The sequence below is a fragment of the Budorcas taxicolor genome, chromosome 13 (assembly GCF_023091745.1).
Source record: "Budorcas taxicolor isolate Tak-1 chromosome 13, Takin1.1, whole genome shotgun sequence".
NCBI classification, from domain to species: domain Eukaryota; kingdom Metazoa; phylum Chordata; class Mammalia; order Artiodactyla; family Bovidae; genus Budorcas; species Budorcas taxicolor.
The window spans coordinates 20,930,560-20,954,791 of record NC_068922.1 but is presented as its reverse complement, the minus strand read 5'-3'; the positions used below and the strand labels follow the sequence as shown (position 1 = coordinate 20,954,791).

General features: G+C 36.9%; 1 protein-coding gene across 1 annotated transcript in view; it reads right to left on the bottom strand.

Annotated features, from left to right (window-relative positions):
* Nucleotides 1-8,361: 8,361 nt before the first annotated feature.
* MALRD1 (MAM and LDL receptor class A domain containing 1) overlaps nucleotides 8,362-24,232 on the bottom strand; it is a 603,405-nt gene continuing 587,534 nt past the window's right edge. Inside the window, exons 40-41 of the mRNA XM_052651192.1 lie at nucleotides 11,551-11,626; nucleotides 8,362-8,442 (exon numbers count right to left, since the gene is read on the bottom strand). Coding sequence (XP_052507152.1) covers nucleotides 8,362-8,442; nucleotides 11,551-11,626 — 157 coding nt within the window. The remainder of the gene's footprint in view (nucleotides 8,443-11,550; nucleotides 11,627-24,232) is intronic.

The window sequence follows — 24,232 nt, the reverse complement described above, 5'->3', positions numbered from 1 at the left end:
ATCTGAACTTTACCTTCTTATTCTGTTATATTCTTAGCCAATTTTTAATGTATTTCCCACACCTATTATCTATGAAAAATGTAACAAAAAACCCTTGCAGATCCCATGTAACAACAGCACTGTTATGGACTGAAAGTTTGTATTCTCCAAAATTCACATGTCAAAGCACTAACTATAATGTAATGGTGTTTGGAGATAAGACTTTGGCAAAGTAATTAGGTTAAGATGAAGTCATGAGGCTTGAGGCCTTGAAAAGGAGAGGTTACTTTCACTCTTCCCTTCCCTAACACAAGGAAGCAGTTATGAGATCACACAGAATATGTAGCTGCCCAGTATCCAAGAGAAGAGGCCTCAGAATGAAACCTACTTTGCTGGCACATAGATCTTAGACCTCCAACCTCTAGAAATAAATAAGAAATAACTTTTCTTTTGTTTAAGCAACTCAGTCTAAGGCATTTTTGTTACAGCTGCTCAAGCTAACTAAGGCAAGTTCCAATTTATGCTTCAGTTGGTTTTCTTTGGTTGTTTGCAATAGAAACAGCCTGAGCAACTTAAGCAAGATAAAGGGATATATTGGAAGGATACTAGGGAGCTCTCAAAACTGAACAAAAGAACAATCAGAACATGTGAAGGATTTGAAGCAGCATTGCTTTAAATATTGAAGTAAGGGCACCATTTTTGTAGGCATTTCCAAAAGATGCCTCAGCTTCTGTTGCCTTCAGCCCAACTATCTTACATTTTCATATATCTGTTTAATAGGCAGATTCCCATCAGGGAGAAATTAATTGGCCTGCCTGAGAGTTGGTAAGATTTATTATTCTAGTATATCTATTTTAAATTTATCATACTAGTTTCATTTAAAAATTTTGTTTGTTCAAGATATATATTCAGTTAGCCTTATATATTATTTAATATCTAACAAACTTGTTATACTATTTATAATGACAATTTTTTCCTCTTCCAATACTTTTACGTATATATATTTTACTTTTTCATGTCTTATTTTCTCTTTAGGATCACTAGTAAACAGTTATAAATAAAAAAAACTGGAAGGTGAAGTCAAGTGGGCTTTAGAAAGCATTACTGTGAACAAAGCTAGTGGAGGTGATGGAATTCCAGCTTAGATATTTCAAATCCTAAAAGACGATGCTGTGAAAATGCTGCACTCAATATGCCAGCAAATTTGGAAAACTCAGCAGTGGCCATAGTACTGGAAAAGGTCAGTTTTCATTCCAAACCCAAAGAAGGGCAATGCCAAAGAATGTTCAGACTACCACACAACTGCACTCATTTCACATACTAGCAACATAATGCTCAAAATTCTTCAAGCTAGACTTCAGAAGTACATGAACCGAGAATTTCCAGATGTACAAGCTGGGTTTGGAAAAGGCAGAGGAACTAGAGATCAAATTGCCAACATTCATTGGATCCTAGAGAAAGCAAGGGAATTTCAGAAAAACATCTTGACTATGCTAAACCCTTTGACTGTGTGGATCACAGAAAACTGTGGAAAATTCTTAAAGATATGAGGATACCAGATCCCCTTACCTCTCTCCTGAGTAACTTGTATGCAGGTTAGAACCAGACAGTTAGAACCAGACATGGAACAACGTACTGTTTTGAAATTGGGAAAGGAGTATGACAAAGCTGTATATTGTCGCCCTGCTTATTTAACTTATATACAGAGTACATCATATGAAATGCGGGGCTGGATGAAGCACAAGCTGGAATCAAGATTGCCTGAAGAAATACCAATAATCTCAGATATGCAGATAATACCACTCTAATGGCAGAAAGTGAATAGGAACTAAAGAGGTTCTTGATGAGCGTTAAAGAGGAGAGTGAAAAAGCTGAAATAAAACTCAACATTCAAAAAACTAAGATTATGGCATCCAGTTCCATCACTTCATGGCAAATAGAAGTGGGAAAAGTGGAAATAGTGATAGATTTTCTTTTCTTGGGCTCCACAATCACTGTGGACAGTGACTGTAGCCATGAAATTAAAAGATGCTTGCTCCTTGGAAGGAAAGCTATAACAAACCTAGGCAGCATATTCAAAAGCAGAGACATCACTTGCCAACAAATTTCTGTATAGTCAAAGCTATAGTTTCTTCAGGAGTCATGTACAGATGTGAGAGATGAACCATAAAGAAGGCTGAGCACTGAAGAATTGATGCTTTCCAATTGTGGTGCTAGAAAAGACTCTTGAGAGTCCCTTGGACTGCAAGATCAAAGCAGTCACTCTTAAAGGAAATCAACTCTGATTACTCATTGGAATCACTGATGCTGAAACTGAAGCTCCAGTACTACCTGATGCAAAGAGCTGACTCACTGAAACAGACCCTGATGCTGGGAAAAATGAAGTCAAAAGGAAAAGGGGCAACAGCGGATGAGATGATTAGATAGCATCACTGACATGAGTTTGAGCAAGCTCCAGGAGATAGTGAAGAACAGGAAAGTCTGGTGTGCTGCAGTACATGGGGTTGCAAAGAGTAGGATACACTTTAGCAACTAACCACCACCAACGTCTTATTTTCCCACTGGGATCACTAGTAAACAGAAAGAAAAAAAAAAAAAGCTAGAGAGAGAAACAAAGTTTCCTATTCTTGATCTTTTATTATGCTGGCATTTTTTCATTGGCTCCAAATTATATATTGACTGCAGAGATAATGCTAATTTCCTCAGCTGATTTCTTAGTAACACAGCTTTAGGCAAATATTATAAAACTCTAAGGAAGCTGTCTTGAAAGTGGCTAAAACCAGGCCTATAGAAATAAATGTTTTTAAATTTAGAAAAATAAAAACCTCTCTATTATTGCTTCCACATTCTAGAGAAGAAAATGTGTTCTTTACTCTCTCAGAATGTTTAATGACATGTACCTGTGAATTTTTGAGTGGATCCTTAAGTATCATAATCATTCATTTATGCTTTTATTTATTTGCATCCTTAACTGATTCATAGAGTTCTTTAATTCAAGATATGGCATATAACTAGTTTCACTGAAATTTCACAAAGTGGGTGCTTGTAGAAAGTGGTGCTTTTTCACTTCTAATTAAAGAGCAAGTTCTTGAATTTAATGATTACTTATTTTAGAGATTGAACCCTTGTGTTGGTTTTCTAGACACATCAGCAATGAAACTCCAAGCATTTTGAAGGTTGATACAAAAAAAAGCAGAATAACATTAAGACTCACAAAGCAAGACTTCCCTGGTAGTCCAGTGGCTCCCAATGCAGGGGGCCCGAGTTCAATCCATAGTCAGAGAAATAGAAGCCACGTGATACAACCAAGAGTCTGCATACCACATGTAAAAGATCTCTCGAGCCACAACTAAAACCCGCCACAGCCAGAGAAAAGACTCACAAAGCTTTCATTGTTCACAGTGAAATATATACTTGAAATCTTATTTTTTAAAAGACTTTTTGGAAAACAAACTCAAAGTCCTTTTATGGATTTTCCCTGGTGTTTATTTTTAAGAATAAAGTTTAAGACTGCTTGTTGCAGAAGACATTGCCATGAATATCGTAGTTGGTTTACCTAAAGCACATGCCCTTAAATGAAAAATACAAGGCAGTTATTATTTAAAGGATTCATGAATCTTTAGTTCTCAGTGTGACAAATGTGAAAAATGACTGACAGTCAAGAAGATGAAAAGGGAAAAGCAAATTCTTACATGATTTTTTTCAAAATGCCATCTAAATGCAGAAAAAATAGGCAAAGATGATATGAGTATAATATGTTATATGCCAAGAAAGCACTGTTAAAATATGCTGCTTTATCACACATATTTGGTAGTTTGCTTACAGCTAAACATGCTTTGTCTTATTTAAAACTTATCATTATGCTAAAATTTGGCTGCTTCTAGTTAAAATACATATACCAGTAAATATTTTCAGTGCTTAGTAGATTTATAGAGATTACTGCTGTGCTATTTATAGGGAAATATTTCAAAGCTGTTCTAAGCCACTGCTGTTGGAGAGAACTTCATGGGATGATGGAAATGTACTCTGTGTTGACCAAAACAATTGTCACAAGCCACATGTGGCTATTGAGCACTTGGAACATGGCTAGTACAACAAAAGACACACATTTGCATTTAATTTTGGCTAATTTAAATTTCATATTAAATATCCACATGTGGCTAATATAATATACACATATTTCCACGTTTGTGATTTTAAAACACATAAAATAAGAACAGTATTTGGCAGATGATTAGTACTTATCAGTTTGTTATTAATGTTGCTATTGGCTTAAAGTATATTTTGGGAAAGAGCAGGTTGGTCCCATGAATCCAATTAACAATAAGATGTTGTCTTAAATATGTGTGCACTCAAAGCCCTAAGAATCTATTAGCACTACTCATTGGTATCCATTCTCCTGACATATACCAGCTTAAAAAAAAAAAAAAAAACAAAACTGTCAACAGATTATCTTTCCTTTGTGAAATTTTAGATGATTTAAAGCTGAGTTATGTTATTCGTTGGCTCTCTATACTTCCTGTTGTCCCTCTGGTTTTTTTTTTTTTTTCTTCCTTTGTTTCTTTTAAAAATCACAATGATGCAAATTTGGACTTATATCAGAAAGTTTTCAGTATGCAAATAAAAATAAAATTTTTATTTCTAAATCTTGCATTAAATTATGAAAACAACATAAACATTTCTACCTCTTCTACTTACTGGATAAGAAAAATCAGTTTCATTCTTTTAGCTCCACAGAACTGCATATGTATTCGTTGCTGCTGCTGCTGCTAAGTTGCTTCAGTTGTGTCCGACTCTGTGCAACCCCATAGACGGCAGCCCACCAGGCTCCCCTGGCCCTGGGACTCTCCAGGCAAGAACACTTGAATGGGTTCCCATTTCCTTCTCCAATGCATGAAAGTAAAAAGTGAAAGTGAAGTTGCTCAGTCGTGTCTGACTCTTCCTGACTCCATGGACTGTAGCCCACCAGGCTCCTCCATCCATGGGATTTTCCAGGCAAGAGTACTGGAGTGGGTTGCCATTTCCTTCTCTATGTATTTGTTAAGACTTCACAAATATTTGACTTATACATTTTAACGTGTGTTTAACTTGCTCCTGAAGAAAGTTTTAAATACTTTTAAGAATATCTTAACTTCTAGTCTCTGTAGATTTTCTAGTCTCTGTCATTAGTCTCAGTCAGAAGCTACATATATGTCAGGAGTTTCCTTGATACTCCAAAGAAACAAGCCAATTTAAATTGGACAGTCATTTTTATTATCTCTTTTGCACTTTTGCTATATTTTTCATGTAGTAGCTTTGAGACCTTTATTAAAACTATACATGAATTTTAATTCACTGCTTCTTTAGGAAGTTAGATAAAAATACTGAATATATCTGGATGATATTTTTAAGCTAAAATAAATGCAACTTCCAAAAATGTATATGTCCCACAGTGCCATGAACCAGAGAGTAAAGAACAACAATTCAACAATAAGAATGGCAACTGATCCTCTTCTGTATGATTTTTTTCCTAAGTTCAGAAATTTTGGTGTTAGTTGGAAAGCAGCACTTAGAAAAAGATATTCATAGACAGCAAAACAAGACTGCAGTTTATGGGATTCAAAAATTAATTTCCATAAAATTTGAGATTAACTTTATTGTAAGTTTAATGAAAAGTAATAGTTCTCTCTACTGTGTACTCTCACAAAGGGAACTATGTTGGTAGTAGAATTTACATGGGGCTCAGAAATGGCAGCCCACTCCAGTGTTCTTGCCTGGAGAATCCCAGGGACGGGGGAGCCTGGTGGGCTGCCGTCTATGGGGTCGCAGAGTCGGACACGACTGAAGTGACTTAGCAGCAGCAGCAGCAGCAGCAGCGGCAATGTCCCAAACATAGCCTGAGGATTGAAACTTGTGAACAAGAATCCTTGCTGAAGCCATAGAGCTATCACAAGAGCTACTGAAGCCACATACTGCAATTACTGAAGCCCATGAGCCTAGAGCCCATGCTTCTCAACAAGAGAAGCCACTGCAATGAGTAGCTATTGTAGTACAACTAGAGAGTAGCCCCTGCTTATTGCAGCTAGAGAAAGACTGCATGCAGCAATGAGGACCTAGCACAGCCGAAAATAAATAAATTTAAAATAAAACTTTTAAAGAATAACAAAGCAAAGAGATGCCCTAGTTCCCAATTTCCTGATTTGTTGGCTAAAAATTGCCACATTATTTAAGCCATTTCAGTACGGAAGTTTTCAGTTACTTACAGCCCAAAATGTTGTAAAAAAACCCCCAATACTTTAAAGATGATACTGCATTTAAGTTATTTTAAAATATTGGCTATAATTCCTTGTGCTGTGCATCCTTGCTTATTTATGTCACCGATAGTAGTTTGTATCTCTTAATCCTCCACCTGCTTCTTACCCCTCCCTTCTGCCCTCTCTCTTGCTGGAAACCACCAGTTTGTTCTTTCTAACTGTGATGGTTTTTTTGTTTTTGTTTTTTTTTTGTGTTTTTTTTTTTTTTGTTGTTGTTGTTGTTTTTATATCCATTGGTTTGTCTTATTTTTTAGATTCCACATATAAGTGATAACATAGAATATTTGTCTGTCTGACTTATTTCACTAAGTATAATACCCTCCATCCACATTGTTGCAAATGTAGAATCTCATTTTGGGGGGGCTAAGTAATATATATATACACACACATATTCACACCTCATATCTTCTTTATTCACTCATCTGTTGATGGACACTTAGGTTGCTTCCATATCTTAGCTATTATAAATAATGCTGCTGTGAATGCTGGGGTACATATGAAACACCAAGTTTCAAATTAGTGTTTTCATTTTCTTTGGACATATACCCAGGAGTGGGATCACTGGATCAAATGGTATTTCCATTTTCAGTTTTTTGAGGAACCCCCCATACTGTTTTCCATAGTGACTGCACCAATTTACATTCCTACCAACAGTGTATTAGGGTTCCTTTTCTACACATCCTTGCCAACATTTGTTACTTGTAGACTTTTTTGATGATAGCCATTTTGATAGGTGTGACGTGATATCTCATTGGGGTTTCCATTTGCATTTCTCTGATGATTACTGATGTCGAGCATCTTTTCTTGTTCCTGTTGGCCATCTGTATTCTTCCTAGGAAAAATGTCTATTCAGGTCTTCTGCCCATTTTTTAAATTGCATTGTTTCCTTTTTTGATATTGAGTTGTATGAACTGTTTATATTTTTTAGATATTAACCCCTTATTTGTTATGCCCTTTGCAAATATTTACCATTCAGTAGATTGTCTTTTCATTCTGTCAGTGGTTTCCTTTGTTGTGCAAAAGTTTTTAAGTTTAATTAGGTTCCATTTGTTTATTTTTGCTTCTTTTTTTTTTTTTTTTTTTTTTTTTGCCTTATGAGACAGATCCAAAAAATATTGCTATGATTTACATAAGCTTGCTTATGTTCTCTACAAGGAGTTTTATGGTTTCAGGTCTTACATTTAGTTCTTTAATCCATTTTGAGTTTATTTTTGTATATGGTGTGAGAAGATGTTCTAATTCAATTCTTTTATAAGCAGTTGTTCACTTTTCCCAGAACCACTTACAGAAGAGACTGTCTTTTCTTCACTGTATATTTTTGCTTCCTTTGTTGCAGATTAATTGACCATAAGCGTGTGGGTTTATTTCTGGGTTCTCTATTCTTTTTAGAAAAACAATGCTTCTTAACATATATTTTAGCATTATTTTTATATCTATGTAAAGATAGATGTTAAATGATGATTTGAATGCAGGAAAGTTCAAGATGATAATTTATCATATATTTTCCCCAAATACAGAAATACCTTTTATTCATGGTTATGTTGATTAGGATTACTATATTTGTCCACCCACCCCTGCTGGTTTGTAGTCAGTTCAACTTTATTTCTAAGCTCAATGGAATATAAATAAGCATCTTAAAACTTCTTTATGTTCAGGATTTGAAACAATTTGATTCATCCTTAAAAAAATAGCTATAATAAAGTCAAAAGAAAACAAGAAACTTAAGTGGGACATTTTATTAAAATATTCAGATATATAATGATAAAGTTCTAATTCAGATTCCATGAAAACATTCAAAATATTCTATAAGAAAATTTATTTGTAACTGTAATAATTAGAGTGGTATTCCAAATCCCTTCCAGTTTTACTATTGAATAAGATGAGTTTCTATCAGATTTCACAGACTGGATATGAGATCAGATTTAATCCTTTTGTTTTCTTTCTTTTTTTTTTTCTTTTGCCATGCCATGCAGCATGTGGGATCTTAGTTCCGTGACCAGGGATCAAACCTGTGCCCTCTGCAGAAGAAGCGCAGAGTATTAGCCACTGGACCACCAGGGAAGTCCCAGTCTTGATGATCTTGATGGCACTATTTGAGACGATTAGATATAGTCTCCAGTCTTCCTGATATTGTGTCATATAATGGATTTGAGAAGGAGTATATAGAACTCTAAAGAAAAACACATCAAAAGAGTTATGATTTTAGACTTTAAAATAAGAGGCTTTTTTTCCAGATCATGCAGAATGCAGTGAGTTTTTAATGGATTTTCACTGGAGTAATAACTAGTGCATCTGTGACTCCTACTTCAACACCTTAAGTCCATACTGCCTGAACCACTGACACAAGCCTCTTCTTGGTGTGTGCCCAGCATCCTTTGAGCAAAGGAGCCATCGCCTCATCCTCACCTCTAGTGCGATGGGGGAATGCAGTGGCCAGGATCTTGACTGCTTCTTTCTACGGCACTGTTTTTAAGTTTGTTACTTTAATTATAGTTAGTTTAAATAAAACTAAATAAAAATATTTACAAAAAACAACAGCCAAACAGGTTTCAGCTGGGAGAATTATATTTTGCAGTATATATTAAAAAATCTAAAACATGGAAAGTTGTATAGGACAACCAACATGATTTCCTCAGCAAGTAAATTGCAAGGGGAAAATAGAAAACAAAATCTAGAGATTAAAAGAGACTAGAGACATGTCTGGAGAAGGCAATGGCAACCCACTCTAGTACTCTTGCCTGGAAAATCCCATGGACGGAGGAGCCTGGTAGGCTGCAGTCCATGGGGACGCTAAGAGTTGGAAATGACTAAGCGACTTTACTTTGACTTTTCACTTTCATGCACTGGAGGAGGAAATGGCAACCCACTCCAGTATTCTTGCCTGGAGAATCCCAGGGACGGAGGAGCCTGGTAGGCTGCCGTCTACGGGGTTGCACAGAGTCGGACACAACTGAAGCAACTTAGCAGTAGCAGCAGCAGAAGCAGAGACATGTCTAACAATTTGAATGCACATAAATTGTATGGATACTGATTTTAAAAATACAGCAACAACAACAAAGTACAACCCCTCCACACATATTTATGAGACAAATGGGATAGGTTGAACACTGATGGAATCTTTGATTGTGTCACAGAATTTCTGTTAAATGTTTGCAAGTGATACTGTAATTATATATATTTTTAATATATTTATCTTAGTATAACTGAAGTATTTACAAATAAAACTAAATGATACTGGAATTTGCTTAAAAACACTCTGGTTGACACAAAGAGTGAATTGTAGTGTAAACTATGGACTCTGGGTGATAATAACATGTCAATGTAGGTTCATCAGTTGTAAGAAATGTACCACTCTGGTTGGAGATTTTGATAATGGGAAAGGCTCTGCATGTGTGGGGACACAGGATATATGGAAAATCCATGTACCTTCTGTCCTGAACCTGAAATTTCTCAAAGAAAATAAAGTCTTTAAAAAAAAATATCACCACCATTCTGGTGGGTGGAGGGAATGGGTGGTAGCAGAGGTGAAACAAGAATGACCATGGGTTGATCATTTTAGACGTTGGCTGATGGGTCCGTGGTTTTCAATATACTATCTTCTAAATTTGTATATCAGAATACGAGAATTTTTTCTACGAATGGTCATAAGAGTATTTTCTGAGAAGTCTACTTCTCTGTTATGTCAGGAAAGGCGCACTTAGTTTAATTAATACAAAGTTATTTGTTTCTGAAACAACAGAAATTAAAAAAGCAACAAAAGTTGAGAGCTATGACAAGATTTCTTCTCTAGCCATTCTTAATGGAAGGAAACAACATGAAAGAGGAATGATTAATAAAAAATGTCAAATTTAAAACATTTTATTTCCTTACATCCTTTGTAACTTTCAGATTCTAAAATTTAAACTAAGCTAAAGACTAAAAAGATTAAATTTTCTTTTCTTTAGTAAAAATGAAAATACGTTTACATTATACCTTCCTACTTTGTCAAGAAGATACATTACTTTGCTTGTTATTTATTAATATTAACCATTAAGTAGAACTATATTTTCATTTTTGCTCTGTGACTTAATTGACTTGAAATCAAGTTAATTCTGTATTCTTAGGTATATCTTACTTATTTTCATTTCTAACATAACCACACACAAAGAGTGTATTATGTCATTAGTGAAGATGTAATGCCCTTAATTTCTCCCTTCCTCTTCTAAGTTATAAGGTAAAGTGAAAGTCGCTCAGTTGTGTCTGACTCTGCAACTCCACGGACTCTACAGTCCATGGAATTCTCCAGGCCAGCATATTAGAATGGGTAGCCTTTCCCTTCTCCAGGGGATCTTCTCAACCCAGGGATTGAACCCAGGTCTCCCACATTGCAGGCTGGATTCTTTACTAGCTGAGCCACAAGGGAAGCCCAAGTTATCAGATAACAGAAATTTAAAAAGTCAAGCGTTTTATTAGACTTTGACTACATAACTCAAATATGCTGGAAACCACCTCTGTTACTTATTTTTAGTAACAGTGATAACTGTTTGTGACTGACTTTCATTAAAAATGAAAACTGGTTTTCTAACATATGCTCACTTTGACAACAGAATTAATTAATTAACAATATTTCTAAAATCAGATGTAAGGAAGCTTTCACACAGATGTGATGTGTTATAGCTAATCCTGTTTTATACCCAAATGGATGCTCATATTACATACTTAAGAAAGGGATGAGAGGGATATTACTTGACATTTTCTCTCCAGCCTATTCCATATTGCACTTAAAAGGAGTAGCCATTAAAAAGGCCAAGAAAGATGTAACGCTTCAGTTTCTCCTTTCTCTGTCTAAATTATCAGGTAACAGCCCTCACAGCCCACACCTGAATTGAAAGAAAGTGCAGAATGCTATCGTCCCTTTTGTGTTTGGGAATGAAATATGAAGAAGAGTCCATGAAGAGTTACTGTGAGGAGACGACTAATACTCTGTTAGTTAAACTGATATTTTCCAGAGTTGTTGCCTCTTTCTCAGTATGAACAATGACCACAAAGCCATTTAACAGTGAACTTCTATAAGCAGATTGAAACCGTCCTGAAATGGAAAATTCTCACTGCATATTTAGAGAGAATTAAAATCCTTCCCATCTCATCTCTCTGGTGGAGAAATAAGTCCACTAAACACATCTCTTAACCATGATATGGGAACATGTCCAGACAACACTCTGTGTGTGCGTATGTGTGTGCATGTGCAAGTGCTTGTGTTTTCCCTTCTGAGACAATACAGTTTATCATTGCCACTTACCTCTGTTTTCTCTGAGTTGCTCCAGTTCCCATAAACTGGATTAACAAATGCACGGTTAATACTTCTTTTAGTTTTCCTTAAAGCACACAAGGCCACAAAAAGGAAAGTAAGTATTGAAATTCAGCACAGGATATTTTCAGATTGTTATCTGACAGAAATCTTTGGAAGACACATTGTCTAGCCAGTGTACTTATTTTTATGAAGGTATTTCCATAAGTAAAGACTACTTTGTAGGACACCAAGGCAACCACATCTTGGAAGGCAAGCATAATGTGATGTCTGAAAAGTTAGATCCAAATAAATCCAAGCATATAAAAAAGTTGTTCTTAATTTCTTAATTATTACTAAAATAATACAAAAGATACAACATTAGAAAGAATGATGTAATGTAAAGCTGAACTGGTTATAAGGAAAGACCACCGTGAAGTCCCATAGATTCCAAAGTGCCAAGCCCACCACAATCTGAGGACTATTTTCCATGACCTTGTCTGTCATAATGATGTGTACATAGCATATGAGTGAAAGTATTTAACATTTTAAACAGCAAATTTAAATAGGAACATTTTGAAGAGAACTTTATGTTAGTATTTCCTTTCAGGAGTCATAAAGAGACATGTCCTTGATAATCTCACATATTGGTTTATATCTGCATAATTGACTCAGATTAACTGAGCTCCTAAATGATCATTGCTTTTTATATTTTGGTTACTTAAGAGTCAATAGATTTATTAGAAGACAACTAGCCCTGGGATAGTTGGTCACAACTGATGAAGAAACAAATGCTCATCACAGGAACAAAATAAATATAACCAGATAACTAAATACATGCTATTGAAGATATAAGGAAAATTGCATATATGCACACATTCACATACATATACACACAGTGGAGAATGGAAGACCAATTCCAGGATGATTGCCAGGGTCTTAAGAAGGCAGCCAGGAAGGAAAAATTATATGTGCTGTGTTTAGTTGCTCAGTTATGTCTGACTCTTTGTGACCCCCATGGACAGTAGCCTGCTATGCTCCTCTATCCATGGCAATCCTCAGGCAAGAATACTGGAGTGAGTTGCCCTGCCATCCTCCAGGGGATCTTCCCAACTCAGGGATTGAACCCAGTTCTCCCACATTGCAGGTAGATTCTTTACTGTCTGAGCCACCAGGGAAGCCCAAAAGGCATGGAAATTTTGCTTAATCAGAGTATAGTGACAATTAATACTTATCAATAATATCTTTATATTCCGAAAGAAAAGGGCATAAAGAATAAGTCTTACTGATTCCCTCTTTGATAATATATTGTCAGAGGTGTGACCTCTTATTTCATCTACCAAACCACACGGTCCTCTTCTAAAAAGTAACAGGATTAATGAACCCAACAGCATAATCTGGGTAACTGTGTCTGGCTGGCAATACATTCTCCCTGTGGATTCAGTGCTTTCTTAGATTCCTGACCTCTACTGTTTCTAAATATTCAGTAGCTTAACCAGATCACCTTTGAGTTATAGGTGAAGAGGGTTGTAGCAGCCATTTTTGTGAGTTATTTTGTGGGAAAAAAACAGATATACTTTAAAATGATGAAGGAACAATTACTTAACCACTAATTGAAAATGTACAATTGCTGTAATTATTAATGAAAATGAATAAGTGGTGTTTGATTCTTTGCCTTTTCTCTCTCCAAGACCAGTCAAGGTTGTTTTCAGAGCACTAATCTCAATAAGTGGCATAGTCAGGGCATGATGGGGCTGCTCTTAAAACTGAGACTGGGTAGGAAGTGAAGTGGTGTTTTGAAATGTGTCAAATGTGAAAGCAGAAGCTGGTACAGGAGAGACTGAGAATTAAAACAAGATGGAAATTGGGAGCTAGGTAAAGATGGGACAGCCACAAACACCAACAACTGAGAAAAATTCTTGGCTGAAATCAGGCATGAAATCAGAAAGCAGGAGGAAACCCCAACCATAAGACCAGACAGGACAGATGGTCCAAAGACTGGGCAGGCAACCAAGAACTGAAACGACAGGCTTTGCTGTCAGTGGGATAGAATTGAGGCACAAGCAACACAAAAGATTTTGGTATGAGATGATTATTTTTGGCTTTGAACTGCTAAGACTCCAGATGACCTAAACCACTACTGGCAAGCAGAAGTCAAGTAAATTGATCAATTTTCCAACCCTATTATTACTATGGCTTCAGCTATAGAAGATACTTTTCTTCTGAAAGGATTTTAAGTCTTAAATAATTTTCTGTTAAAATGAAGTGACCAGCCTTTGGGGTGGGTGAGTATAAAGAAAGAAGAGGGATATGTTAAGTGTAAGGATATGGACCATAATAAAAGAAGAAAGGGTCACAGTATGAGTAGTGGGAGGTGAGCAAATTATGTTAACTTCAAATTATGTTTATTAACAATTTCAAACTTTTAATTTTCCCCAGATCAAGTGTTGTTTCCCAATATGGAAAATCTGAGAATTGTTGGGCTTAATTTTTAATGTCTTTCCTATTTAAGAAGTGAAAACATACCCACTACCCATAGATACCTCAATTAAGTACATTTCAAGTGTCAGCTCCATAGAATTACTATTTCAAGTTCCATGATATAATTTTCCACCTTCATCAGTTATATATGTTTGATATTCAAACATAAACAATTTTACTTAAAATGACAAATCCTGCTACAAGGGACATAAAATGTTTGATTATGATGTTTTCTGCAAGTCCTAACACTGTATGGTACAATGTTAAGTCTGCATGAGGCTAAAAAATGCTGTGTTTAACTTACTGTATCTGTCATTATTAGGCAGACAGCTCTTTAAGAGCTAAGGTTTCGAAGAATGGAAACACCTCTGGGAATCAGAAAGGCATTGATTTAGAAGTTTAGAGTAGATAAAAGGAAACGGTTGAATCACTTGCATTCTCCTCCCCTGACTTAACAGGCATTCACATAAATTACTATTAAGCTCTGGCTACACCCAATGTGTGCAGGCACTGTATAAGGTGGTGTTCTGAGGAAGCTAAACAGAGATATGTTAGTACAGAACTAGGATAAATCTGATACAAGTTTCTAATTTAAATATAGTGAGCATATGGATATCTCCACAGGAACTGACTTCATGGCTTATTAACTAACAAAATTGTTTCAATGTTGATTAAAAACATGAAAGTAGTTATAATATATATCTGAAAATATTTTAGATGGGCAATGAAGAAAAACAAAAAATAAATTCCTGTATGTTGCATCCATTAAACATGACTTTCAGGTAAATGCTTATTTTAATACCTTTTAACCACCTTATTAAATTACAATTGACACACCCTACAAGTCACTCATTTAAAGAATATAATTCAAAGTTTTCTAGGAATATTAATTGTATTAATTTTAAAATCTGGTAAATATATGTATATAACAAAATTTGCCATTTTAGCCATTTTTAAAGAGTGTACAATTCAGCATTAACTGCATTCACAGTGTTGGGCACTATTTCATTTTCTCAGTGAAATGAACATCTTTGATGAAGTCCAGTTTATCTATATATATATTTTTTTGTTTCCTTTACTTTTGGTATCACATCTAAGACGGCATTGCCGAATCTCAGATCATGAAGTTTTACTCCTATGATTTCCCCTAAATATTTGCTGGTTTTAGCTCTTATTTGCTTCAATATTGAAGTCTTTGATCCATTTCGAGTTAATTTTTATGCATGGTATGAGGTAGGAGTTCAAATCCATTCCTTTGTATGCAGAAATCCAGTTGCCCTGGCACCATCTATTGAAAAGACTGTTCTTTCTATTGAATAGACTTGTCAAAACTCAACTGGTCATAGATGTATGGGTTTATATTTTGATTAATTCTGATCCATTGGTCTCCACTTATATTCACATGCTAGTACCACACAGTTTCATTTCCTGTGGCTTTGTGGTAAGCTTTGAAATCAGGATGTGAGTTCTCCAAGTCCATCCTTTATCAATATTGTTTTAGCTCTTTGGTGCCCTTGTAATTCCATACTAATTTGAGGATAAGTTTTATATTTCTGCAAAAAAAAAAAAAAAAAAAAAAAAGCTGCTGGAGTTTTAATGGGTACTGTGTTGAATCTGTAGATTGCTTTGTGTAGTACTGATATCTTGACAATAACAAATCTTTCTATCTATAAACTCAAAATGTCTTTTTACTTACTTAGGTTTTCTTTAATTTCTTTCAGTAATGCTTTGAAATGTTAAGTGTAGAAATCTTTCACTTCCCTGGTTAAATTTATTCCCAGGTATTTTACTCTCTTATATGCTATTGTCAATGTGATTATTTCCTTAATTTCTTTTTCTGATTGTTCACTGATAGTACTTAAGAGCATACCTGATTTTTATGTGTTGATCTTATATATCAAAACTTTGCTGAGGTTATTAATTCTAGTAGCTTTCTTATGGATTTTTTTTTGGGTTTTCTATCTATACATGTTCATGTCATTTATAGTATAGTTTTCTTTCTTCCTTTCCAATTTGGATGGATTCTGTCTCTTTTTCTTATATAATTGTTCTGGTTAAGTTTTCTTATTGATAAACACATTAATCTCTAGTTTGCTGCTGCTGCTGCTAAGTTGCTTCAGTCATGTCCAACTCTGTGCGACCCCATAGACGGCAGCCCACCAAGCTCCACCATCCCTGGGATTCTCCAGGCAAGAACACTGGAGTGGGTTGCTATTTCCTCCTCCAATATAAAAAGTGAAAGTGAAGTCGCTCAGTCGTGTCCAACTCCTCGCGACCCCGTGGACTGCAGCCTAACAGGCTCCTCTGTCCATGGGATTTTCCAGGCAAGAGTACTGGAGTGGATTACCACTGCCTTCTCCGTATCTCTAGTTTAGCAGAGCTATAAAATCTTCATTAATATAAAACCAAATTGTAGGAGAGACAGAAAGATGGCAGAGGAATAGGACAGGAAGACCACTTTCTCCCTCACAAATTCCTCAAAAGAACATTTCAACGCTGAGCAAACTCCACAAAACAACTTCTGTAGGCTGGCAGAGGACATCAGGCAACCAGAAAAGCAGACCATTGTCTTCAAAAACAGGTAGGAAAAAATATAAAAGATGAAAAAGGAGACAAAGGAGGTGGGGAGGGAGCTCCGTCCTGGGAAGGGAAGCCCATCCTGGGAAGGGAATTTTAAGAAGAGAGGTTTCCAAACACCAGGAAACACGCTCCCTGCCGAGTCTGTGGCGAGTCTTGGAAACACAGAGGGCAACATAACAGGAAGGAAAAATAAAGAAATAATTAAAACCAAGAGATTACAAGCCCAACAGTAACTCCCCCAGCGGAAAAGCAGCACAGACGCCTGCATCCGCCACTGGGAAGTGGGGGCAGGGCAGGGAAGCGCGGGAGGCGCGGGCTGCAGTGCTTTGTAAGAATTGGGCAGGAACACCCCACGTGCAACCAGAACGATCTAACTTGGGCTAGCAAACCAGACTGTGGGATAGCTACCGCATGAAAAGCTCGAACATAAGACAGCGCCAGGACCGAGCACAGAACAAAGGACGGAACAGAAAAAGCCGGCTGGCTGCAGACCATCCCCCGCCAGGGACAGGCAGCCAGAGCCGTAAGGACTGGAAAGGGGCAATTGCAGACCCGGAGAGACTTTACTTACCTAACTGCAAGCAGGCTTCTTTGCTAAGACTTCTGGGGGTGCTGGACAGTCACCATCTGCCTCACGGGGGACGCCAGCGGGCCACCCAGAAAGCTGAGCAGCAGCAGCAGAAAAGGTGACAAGCCGCGACGATCGCGCTCGCCAAACTCCTGAGCTACTCGGACCTGGGAAGGGCACAAAGTGCAGTCCCAGCCGTATCTGTGCCTCTGCGGGCGGCCTGAGCGCCGAACCTGAGCGGCTTGGACCGGGGAAGTGCATGCAGCCGAGGGCCGGCCCCAGACGGTTCCCGGCTGAGCATCGTAGAGCCGGAGCGGTTTGTGCGCCACGAGAAGGGACAGGTCAAGTGAGGCTGAGACACTGTGTGCACACGACAGTGCTATTTGTTTGCAGCATCCCCCCTCCCCACAGCGCGACTGAACTAGTGAGCCTAAAAAACCAGCAAACGGAAGAAGTTAAACAGAGGGAACCACCTTGGAAGTGATCCCACATGGCCCAAAACATCAGAGAAGGGCCAGATATAGTTTTACTATTTTTAAAATCATTCCTTTTTTTTCTAACTTTTTAAAAAATTGTTAAGTCTTCTATTTCTCCTCTAATTTTTATTACTATAACCTATTATTACTATTTAGAAAAAAAAAAGACTTTTTTTTTTTTTTAAGGCAAACACCATATATAGCCTTTGGATGGTTGTTGGTGGGTTTTTTTGTTTGTTTGTTTGTTTGTTTTGTTTTTTTGTTTTTTTTAAATAATTCTTGTTTTTTCTTTCTTTCTTTCTTTCCTCCTTTTTCCTTCTGCTTCTTTTCTTTAATATTGTATTTTTGAAAATCCAACCTCTACTCTAGATTTTTAATCTTTGCTCTTAGGTTTTTGTTGTTACTTTTGTACATTTAAAAACCCAAACTTCACTACCCAAGTTTACCTGAGAGCGAGATTACTGGCTTGACCACTCTCTTCTCCTTTGGACTCTCCTTTTTCTCCACCAGGTGGCCTCTGTCTCTTTTCTCCCCCATCTCTTCTCTATCCAACTCTGTGAATCTCTGTGTGTTCCAGACGGTGGAGAACACCTAAGGAACTGGTTACTGGCAGGATTTGTCTCTCTCCTTCTCATTCCTCTCTCTTATCCTCCTGGTCACCTCTGTCTACTTCCTCCCTCTCCTCTTCCCCGTATAACTCCATAAATACCTCTGAGCGGTCCAGACTATAGAGCGCACATAAGGAAGTGACTACTGGCTAGCTTGCTCTCTCCTCTTTTGATCTCACCGCATCTCATTCCAGTTACCTCTAACTACCCCCTCCATCTTCTCTTCTCCTTGTAACTCAGTGAACCTCTCTGAGTGTCCCTCAATGTGGAGAAACTTTTCATCTTTAACCTAGATGTTTTATCATCGGTGCTGTGTAGATGGAGAAGTCTAGAGGCTACTGTAAAAATAAAACTGAAGACCAGAAGCAGGAGGCTTAAATCCAAAGCCTGAAAACATTAGAGAACTCTTGAATTCAGGGAACATTAAGCAATAGGAGCTCATCAAATGCCTTCATACCTACACTGAAACCAAGCTCCACCCAAGGGTCAACAAGTTCCAAAACAAGACATACCACTCAAATTCTCCAGCAACACAGGAACACTCCCCTGAGCTTCAATATACAGGCAGCTCAAAATTATTCCAAAACTTTTGATGTCTCATAACCCATTACTGGTCACTCCACTGCACTCCAGAGAGAAGAAACCCAGCTCCACCCACCAGAACTCCAACACAAGCCTCCCTAACCAGGAAACCTTGACAAGCCACTGATAGAACCCCACCCACAGTGAGGAAGCTCCATAATAAAGAGAACTCCACAAACTACCAGAATATAAAAAGACCACCCCAAACGCAGCAATATAACCAAGATGAAGAGATAGAGGAATACTCAGCAGGTAAAGGAACAGGAGAGTTGCCCACCAAACCAAGCAAAAGAGGAAGAAGTAGGGAATCTACCTGAGAAGGAATTCCGAATATTGATAGTGAAAATGATCCAAAATCTTGAAATCAAAATGGAATCACAGATTAATAGCCTAGAGACAAGGATTGAGAAGATGCAAGAAAGGTTTAACAAGGACCTAGAAGAAATAAAAAAGAGTCAAAATATAATGAATAATGCAATAAATGAGATCAGAAACACTCTGGAGGCAACAAATAGTAGAATAACGGAGGCAGAAGATAGGATTAGTGAAATAGAAGATAGAATGGTAGAAATAAATGAATCAGAGAGGAAACAAGAAAAACGAATTAAAAGAAATGAGGACAATCTCAGAGACCTTCAGGACAATATGAAATGCTCCAACATTCGAATTATAGGAGTCCCAGAAGAAGAAGACAGAAAGAAAGATCATAAGAAAATCCTTGAGGAGATAATAGTTGAAAACTTCGCTAAAATGGGGAAGGAAATAATCACCCAAGTCCAAGAAACACAGAGAGTTCCTAATAGGATAAACCCAAGTCGAAACACCCCAAGACACATATTAATTAAATTAACAAAGATCAAACACAAAGAACAAATATTAAAAGCAGCAAGGGAAAAACAACAAATAACACACAAGGGGATTCCCATAAGGATAACAGCTGATCTTTCAATAGAAACTCTTCAGGCCAGGAGGGAATGGCAAGACATACTTAAAGTGATGAAAGACAATAATCTACAGCCCAGATTACTGTACCCAGCAAGGATCTCATTCAAATACGAAGGAGAAATCAAAAGCTTTACAGACAAGCAAAAGCTGAGAGAATTCAGCACCACCAAACCAGCTCTCCAACAAATTCTAAAGGATATTCTCTAGACAGGAAACACGAAAAGGGTGTATAAACCCGAACCCAAAACAATAAAGTAAATGGCAATGGGATCATACTTATCAATAATTACCTTAAATGTAAATGGGTTGAACGCCCCAACCAAAAGGCAAAGACTGGCCGAATGGATACAAAAACAAGACCCCTCTATATGCTGCTTACAAGAGACCCACCTCAAAACAAGGGACACATACAGACTGAAAGTGAAGGGCTGGAAAGATATACCACGCAAATAGAGACCAAAAGAAAGCAGGAGTGGCAATACTCATATCTGATAAAATAGACTTTAAAACAAAGACTGTGAAAAGAGACAAAGAAGGCCATTACATAATGATCAAAGGATCAATCCAAGAAGAAGATATAACAATTATAAATATATATGCACCCAATATAGGAGCACCGCAATATGTAAGACAAATGCTAACAAGTATGAAAGGGGAAATCAACAATAACACAATAATAGTGGGAGACTTTAATACCCGACTCACACCTATGGACAGATCAACTAAACAGAAAATTAACAAAGAAACGTAAACTTTAAATGATACATTAGATCAATTAGACCTAATTGATATCTATAGGACATTTCACCCCAAAACAATGAATTTCACCTTTTTTGCAAGTGCTCATGGAACCTTCTCCAGGATAAATCACATCCTGGGCCATAAATCTAAACTTGATAAATTCAAAAAAATCGAAATCATTCCAAGCGTCTTTTCTGACCATAATGCATTAAGATTAGATCTCAATTACAGGAGAAAAACTATTAAAAATTCCAACATATGGAGGTTGAACAACACACTTCTGAATAACCAACAAATCACAGAAGAAATCAAAAAAGAAATCAAAATATGCATAGAAACTAATGAAAATGAAAACACAACAACCCAAAACCTGTGGGACACTATAAAAGCAGTGCTAAGAGGAAAGTTCATAGCAATACAGGCATACCTCAAGAAACAAGAAAAAAGTCAAATAAATAACCTAACTCTACAACTAAAGCAACTAGAAAAGGAAGAATTGGAGAACCCCAGAGTTAGTAGAAGGAAAGAAATCTTAAAAATTAGGGCAGAAATAAATGCTAAAGAAACAAAAGAGACCATAGCAAAAATCAACAAAGCCAAAAGCTGGTTCTTTGAAAGGATAAATAAAATTGACAAACCACTAGCCAGACTCATCAAGAAGCAAAGAGAGAAAAATCAAATCAATAAAATTAGAAATGAAAATGGAGAGATCACAACAGACAACACAGAAATACAAAGGATCATAAGAGACTACTATCAGCAGTTGTATGCCAATAAAATGGACAACGTGGAAGAAATGGACATATTCTTAGAAAAGTACAATTTTCCAAAACTGAACCAGGAAGAAATAGAAAATCTTAACAGACCCATCACAAGCACGGAAATTGAAACTGTAATCAGAAATCTTCCAGCAAACAAAAGCCCAGGTCCAGACGGCTTCACAGCTGAATTCTACCAAAAATTTCGAGAAGAGCTAACACCTATCCTACTCAAACTCTTCCAGAAAATTGCAGAGGAAGGTAAACTTCCAAACTCATTCTATGAGGCCACCATCACCCTAATACCAAAACCTGACAAAGATGTCACAAAAAAAGAAAACTACAGGCCAATATCACTGATGAACATAGATGCAAAAATCCTCAACAAAATTCTAGCAATCAGAATCCAACAACACATTAAAAAGATCATACACCATGACCAAGTGGGCTTTATCCCAGGGATGCAAGGATTCTTCACTATCAGCAAATCAATTAATGTAATTCACCACATTAACAAATTGAAAAATAAAAACCATATGATTATCTCAATAGATGGAGAGAAGGCCTTTGACAAAATTAAACATCCATTTATGATAAAAACTCTCCAGAAAGCGGGAATAGAAGGAACATACCTCAACATAATAAAAGCTATATATGACAAACCCACAGCAAACATTATCCTCAATGGTGAAAAATTGAAAGCATTTCCTCTAAAGTCAGGAACAAGACAAGGGTGTCCACTTTCACCGCTACTATTCAACATAGTTCTGGAAGTTTTGGCCACAGCTATTAGAGCAGAAAAAGAAATAAAAGGAATCCAAATTGGAAAAGAAGTCCAACTCTCACTGTTTGCAGATGACATGATCCTCTACATGGAAAACCCTAAAGACTCCACCAGAAAATTACTAGAGCTCATCAATGAATATAGTAAAGTTGCAGGATATAAAATCAACACAGAAATCCCTTGCATTCCTATACACTAATAATGAGAAAGTAGAAAAAGAAATTAAGGAAACAATTCCATTCACCATTGCAACAAAAAGAATAAAACACTTAGGAATATATCTGCCCAAAGAAACTAAAGACCTTTATATAGAAAACTATAAAACACTGATGAAAGAAATCAAAGAGGACACTAATAGATGGAGAAATATACCATGTTCATGGATCAGAAGAATCAATATAGTGAAAATGAGTATACTACCCAAAGCAATTTACAAATTCAATGCAATCCCTATCAAGCTACCAGCCATATTTTTCACAGAACTAGAACAAATAATTTCAAGATTTGTATGGAAATACAAAAAACCTCGAATAGCCAAAGCAATCTTGAGAAAGAAGAATTGAACTGGAGGAATCAACTTGCCTGACTTCAGGCTCTACTACAAAGCCACAGTCATCAAGACAGTATGGTACTGGCACAAAGACAGAAATATAGATCAACGGAACAAAATAGAAAGCTCAGAGATAAATCCACACACCTATGGACACCTTATCTTTGACAAAGGAGGCAAGAATATACAATGGAGTAAAGACAATCTCTTTAACAAGTGGTGCTGGGAAAACTGGTCAACCACTTGTAAAAGAATGAAACTAGATCACTTTCTAACACCACACACAAAAATAAACTCAAAATGGATTAAAGATCTAAATGTAAGACCAGAAACTATAAAACTCCTAGAGGAGAACATAGGCAAAACACTCTCCGACATAAATCACAGCAGGATCTTCTATGATCCACCTCCCAGAACTCTGGAAATAAAAGCAAAAATAAACAAATGGGATCTAATTAAAATTAAAAGCTTCTGCACAACAAAGGAAAATATCAGCAAGGTGAAAAGACAGCCTTCTGAATGGGAGAAAATAATAGCAAATGAAGCAACTGACAAACAACTAATCTCAAAAATATACAAGCAACTTATGCAGCTCAAGTCCAGAAAAATAAACGACCCAATCAAAAATGGGCCAAAGAACTAAATAGACATTTCTCCAAAGAAGACATACGGATGGCTAACAAACACATGAGAAGATGCTCAACATCACTCATTATTAGAGAAATGCAAATTAAAACCACAATGAGGTACCACTTCACACCAGTCAGAATGGCTGTGATCCAAAAATCTGCAAGCAATAAATGCTGGAGAGGGTGTGGAGAAAAGGGAACCCTCCTACACTGTTGGTGGGAATGCAAACTAGTACAGCCACTTTGGAGAACAGTGTGGAGATTCCTTAAAAAATTGCAAATAGAACTACCTTGTGACCCAGCAATCCCACTGCTGGGCATACACACCGAGGAAACCAGAATTGAAAGAGACACATGTACCCCAATGTTCATCGCAGCACTGTTTATAATAGCCAGGACATGGAAACAACCTAGATGTCCATCAGCAGATGAATGGATAAAAAAGCAGTGGTACATATACACAATGGAGTATTACTCAGCCGTTAAAAAGAATTCATTTGAATCAGTTCTGATGAGATGGATGAAACTGGAGCCGATTATACAGAGTGAAGTAAGCCAGAAAGAAAAACACCAATACAGTATACTAACACATATATATGGAATTTAGAAAGATGGCAATGACGACCCTGTATGCAAGACAGGAAAAAAGACACAGCTGTGTATAACGGACTTTTGGACTCAGAGGGAGAGGGAGAGGGTGGGATGATTTGGGAGAATGGCATTCTATCATGTATACTATCATGTAAGAATTGAATCGCCAGTCTATGTCTGACGCAGGATGCAGCATGCTTGGGGCTGGTGAATGGGGATGACCCACAGAGATGTTATGGGGAGGGCAGTGGGAGGGGGGTTCATGTTTGGGAACACATGTAAGAATTAAAGATTTTAAAATTAAAAAAAAAAACAAATTGTAATGCTAGCGTATGAGAAAAATTATTATGGCAACGTTTGGACAGTTTTAAGGTAGATCTGATTGCCATTTAATGTGAACA